General features: G+C 36.5%; 1 protein-coding gene across 1 annotated transcript; it reads left to right on the top strand.

Moving 5' to 3' along the window:
* The first annotated feature begins 1,886 nt into the window (after nucleotides 1-1,886).
* LOC120225285 (translationally-controlled tumor protein-like) lies at nucleotides 1,887-2,701 on the top strand. The gene is given in 1 exon segment (XM_039223532.1): nucleotides 1,887-2,701. A coding segment is annotated over 1 exon segment (519 nt). The 5' UTR covers nucleotides 1,887-1,978; the 3' UTR covers nucleotides 2,498-2,701.
* The last annotated feature ends 2,388 nt before the right edge of the window (nucleotides 2,702-5,089 follow it).

Here is a 5,089-nt window from a genome sequence, read left to right on the forward strand (position 1 = left end):
CCTGGAACTAAGTCCCAGAGTTTTATTACTGTTAAGTATTGACCTGTTATATTACATGCATACTTAGTCTGTTGATTTATAATCTCATGGCCAAAGACAGATGCTATACCTCCAAGAATCACATTTTGCTCCCAAGAGTAAGAAGTAAGGAAGATGAAGGGCTATAAAAGCAGTAGCAACAAATTTTACTTGTCTCTCATTGGTCAGAAATATGTCAGATGTCCACTCCTACCTGCAAAAGAGGTTAAAAATAAAATATTTTGCTTCTAAGCCTCTGTTAAGTAAAACAATAAGAAATTAGGTAGAGGGGCGGCCGGGTGGTTCAATCGGTTGGGCGTCTGACTTCGCTCAGGTCATGATCTCACAATTCGTGAGTTCAAGCCCCGCGTCGGGCTCTGTGCTGACGGCTCAGAGCCTCGAGCCTGTTTCAGATTTTGTATCTCCCTCTCTGTCTGACCTTCCCCTGTTCATGCTCTCTCCGTCTCTCTCTCTCTCTCTCTCTCAGAAATAAATAAAAAAAGTAAAAAAATTAATAAATAATAATAAAAAATGAAATTAGGTAGTAAGAAATATTAATCATAAGCCGACCTGTAATATCTGCTACAATGTACAGTATATGAATTTACACTTGTTCCCTGTACTAAACACACATAATCCAACCTTATAATGATTCATTCTGGAAATTTTCTACAATTATTGTCATTTTCACTAATTTAAAGTTCATAGCAATCATTTTCTTGCATTCCTTAAAAATAAGGATAGCAGTTGTTGGTAATCTTCCATCACTTATTTTCTGCTCCACAATTTTTTCTAAATCTTTCAGTGATTTTCATCTACAAATTCTTTCAGGATGTAATTAACCTAGTCCAGAAAAGTAAAACTCATTTAGAGCAATTATGTGCACATTTAGCTTCTAGTCAATAACTTGGCTTCATTTCTCTATTATCAATAAATTTCCTAGCTTATTCTCTTCAACAGATAAATGATTTAAGCAAGCAAATGTGCCACTGCTCACTTTTCTTATATTTTTTTATATCTAGCCCCAAATACCAGGCCTGCCTTCGTTTCCCTCTAGTTCCACATTTGGAAAATCTTTATTCAATCATCTTTCTTTTTGAAATTTAAAATCATTTTCATCTTTCCTCTGAACTTATTGAAATTTATTTTAAAGTCAGACATGTATTTCCACACTCTATCACGTCTCGCATATACATGAAGAGTGCTTAATTGACTGCTCTATTTACACAAAAATTTGCACACAGGATTAGTCCAAAAGAGTAGGAGTCCACATCATTTCCTAACCCCCTAAGTTAACAAACCATGAACACAATAGGTCACCTTAGCATTGAGGGAGGTAATTGGTGGATTAGAGTCAACTGCATTTTTATCGTATCAGTGTTTTGTAAAAGGTCAGTGTACAAAGAGATGAGGAGATTAAAAGTTTACAGAATAACAAAATTTTCATAAGCCCCAGTGTGTTGGCTTCAGGTTGGATGTAACTGGACATTTTAAGTCTCATAATTTGAGACTGTATGGAATTTAATGGGCAATGAAGTGTCATAAATAGCATTAAAATGAATTTCCTTCATGCTCTTGTTGTCTAAAGAACTGTCTGAAAATGACCAAAATGGCAACCTTCCCCTCTAGTGGTTAAAAATTCCTGCTAAATAGGGGTGCCTGGATGGCTCAGTCAGTTAAGTGGCCGACTTCAGCTCAGGTCATGACCTTGCGGTCTGTGAGTTCGAGCCCTGCATCAGGCTCTGTGCTGGCAGCTCAGAGCCTGGAGCCTGCTTCTGATTCTGGGTCTCCCTCTCTCTCTGCTCCTCCCCTGCTTGCTCTCTGTCTCAAAAATAATAAACATTACTTTTCCGCCCGCTCCCCCCTCCCCCCCGAGTGCCGCTCCGGCTGCACCGGGCTCGCTCAGAGCTCCCGGCTCCTGCTAAGCTAGCGCCACCGTCGTCTCTCTCCGGCCGCCGTCATGATCATCTACCGGGACCTCATCAGCCATGATGAGATGTTCTCCGACATCTACAAGATCCGGGAGATCGCGGACGGACTGTGCCTGGAGGTGGAGGGGAAGATGGTCAGTAAGACAGAGGGTAACATTGATGAATCGCTCATTGGTGGAAATGCCTCCGCTGAAGGGCCTGAGGGCGAAGGTACCGAGAGCACAGTAATCACGGGTGTGGATATTGTCATGAACCATCACTTGCAGGAAACGAGCTTCACAAAGGAAGCCTAAAAGAAGTACATCAAAGATTATATGAAATCAATCAAAGGCAAACTTGAAGAACAGAGGCCAGAAAGAGTAAAACCCTTTATGACTGGGGCTGCAGAACAAATCAAGCACATCCTTGCCAATTTCAAAAACTACCAGTTCTTTATTGGTGAAAACATGAATCCGGAAGGCATGGTTGCCCTGCTGGACTACCGAGAGGATGGTGTGACCCCATATATGATCTTCTTTAAGGATGGTTTAGAAATGGAAAAATGTTAACGAATTTGGCTGTTAACTTTGGATGTATCACCTGTTGTCATGACTGGCTGCTGCTCATCCACACGACACCAGGACTTAGACAAGTGGGACTGATGTCATCTTGAGCTCATTTACTTTGACCTTGATTTATTTGGAGCGGAGGCATTGTTTTTCAGAAAACATGTCATGTAGGTTGTTTAAAAATAAAATGCATTTAAACTCAAAAAAAAATAAATAAACATTAAAATTTAAAAAAAAATCCCTGCTAAATAGCATAACAAACATATTAGAAATAAACCAAAAACCCTATTTGATTAAGGGTCTTTATAATAATAACCCTATTTAATGCTGTTTGTCTTAAAAACAAAATAAAACAAAACACAAAACAACACAGCATGATTAATGAGCCTGAAATTTTTAGCTTTGTGAAGACAAGTTTGCTAACCCAATTTTTTGGCATCATTCTCAGCACTTGAAAGAAGAAAGGATTCTCTAATATGATGGTCTAGTGAAACTCAGTTTTATAATTATGTAAAATTTTTCAAAGTGCTAAAATTAAAAGTTTGTAATTTATTATAGAAGTAGTATGGACTTATCCAGGCTAACACAGGGAGTACTGTAAGCAATTTCATGTGTATTATATGACAACCTGAGGTCAATATCTCTGCATACATTTAGGAGCATGTCATGGTTTCCATTGTTTCTATACATCTAACTTGTAAATAGATTGAAACCTAATGACATGGGTGCACACGGGTACCCAGTAAGATGGGGTGATTTATTTTTATGTGATGAACTCAGAATATTATGACAAATTTTTTTACACTCATAAAATACTGTGAAAATTATTTCTGCAAAAAATAAACTTTGTTTTTTTATATATACTCACCTTGAAAAAAAATGTCCAAATCACAACAGCATATGACTTATAAAATATACTGAACAAAAAATCAGTTCTAGTGAGTAAGATATTTCTTAATATTTCCAAGACTACCAAGTACACATTGCTTTGAGAAAATTACACCATTTAAATATTATTGGATAGCAATTTGGTTATTTCTTAAAGGACAAATGCGGTTGTTTGACTCTGATTAAAAATAATTGTTAACTGCTCATTGTATTTTGATCTTACACTTTGAAGCACATTGTCTCACATTCTTACAATACTCTTACAATAGTCAAGAGGATGGCCTTATTAGCCCCCTTTTTATAACAGAAATCTTGAACCTAAGAAGATCCTTTCTCAAGATTATTGTTTTATAAGTAGCAAAGCTATGATCAAATCTCTAGATTATAAATCACTTTCTTTCTTATATGCCATGATATCGTATATGTCACACTCTTTCTTATATGTCAAGATATCCCAACTACCACGTTAATCTAAATGAACTTAATGCTAATATCCCACAGTATAACTTTTGATCATATATCCCCTGTATAGTTTCCTTATTATTTATTTATTTTTGTATATGTCCAGATTGTTGCCCAAGAATTTAGTTCTTTGGGACTGTAGAATGTATCATACAATTCTTTGTTCTCCTCGGCAACCAAGAACAATTTTGAATGCCCACTGGACATTGATTAATGGATATATCTGCAAAAGTTATTGTTTCAATAAAATATAGTAAATTTACTCTTTTATTGTTTTCAATTTGCTTTCACTTGGACTGATGTAAGAAAAATTAGACTTTTGGTAAGAGTCTAAAATAAGTTTTACCATCAGTGATATCAAATATTCAAAAAAAGTTAAAATCATAATCTTTACATACAGAAGAACAGATGTGGGAAATTTTAAGTACCAAAGCTGTAATGAATAAAGTAAATGGCAGTGAATGGATGAGATTATAAGAACTAAGGCTTTAGTCTACCAGGCGCATGGCACTAAGAAATTCTGTGAAGTTACACTGTGACATATTCATTACATTGTAGATTATAATAGAAAAAAATAATAAATGACCCAAGTATGCAATAGAGTACTTTTTCCTCACATAATGAAATATTATATATTAGTTAAAAATGATGTTGTAGTAGCATTTTTTAATGATAAAAAAGTTCATAATATATTTAGTGAAAAGCCAGCCAACTAAGATAATGACTATATATGCACATGTGTTTCTTTTCTGTGTGTTACAGGGTAGGAAATGGGAATCTTTTTCTATCAGCTCTAAGACCTGAAGGCCATAAGCAGCAAATAATCCCACATTACAAAGGCAGTCACAGAGGTATAAAGAGAGTGATTGATATCAGAACTGTGACCCTTAGTACCCGCTTTATCTGAGCCCCAAGAACCATAAGCACCCAAAATGGGGAATGGTAGGAAATTTTTTCCCTTCTCAATCCTACTTTGAGGATGGCTTCAGGAGACCACTCAAAAAGCTTGATAGGTGACCCAGAAGTTCAAAGGACAGATTGGCATCTGAATAATTCTAAAGATTCCAAGACTGGCTGAACCAGTTTATGTCCACAGAACAGAGGGCTGTGTTTGGGATGTAGCTCCAGGAGCACAGATAGGCAAAGGTGCATGTTTCCTGTGCACTAGATACGGATCACATGAGAATGAGTTGCACTGGGGTGACCATGGATCTTGCCATTATCAGACACGTATTGTTCCAT

This window comes from Hyaena hyaena, unplaced genomic scaffold, assembly GCF_003009895.1.
Source record: "Hyaena hyaena isolate Hyena2069 unplaced genomic scaffold, ASM300989v1 scaffold_1366, whole genome shotgun sequence".
Classification (NCBI taxonomy): domain Eukaryota; kingdom Metazoa; phylum Chordata; class Mammalia; order Carnivora; family Hyaenidae; genus Hyaena; species Hyaena hyaena.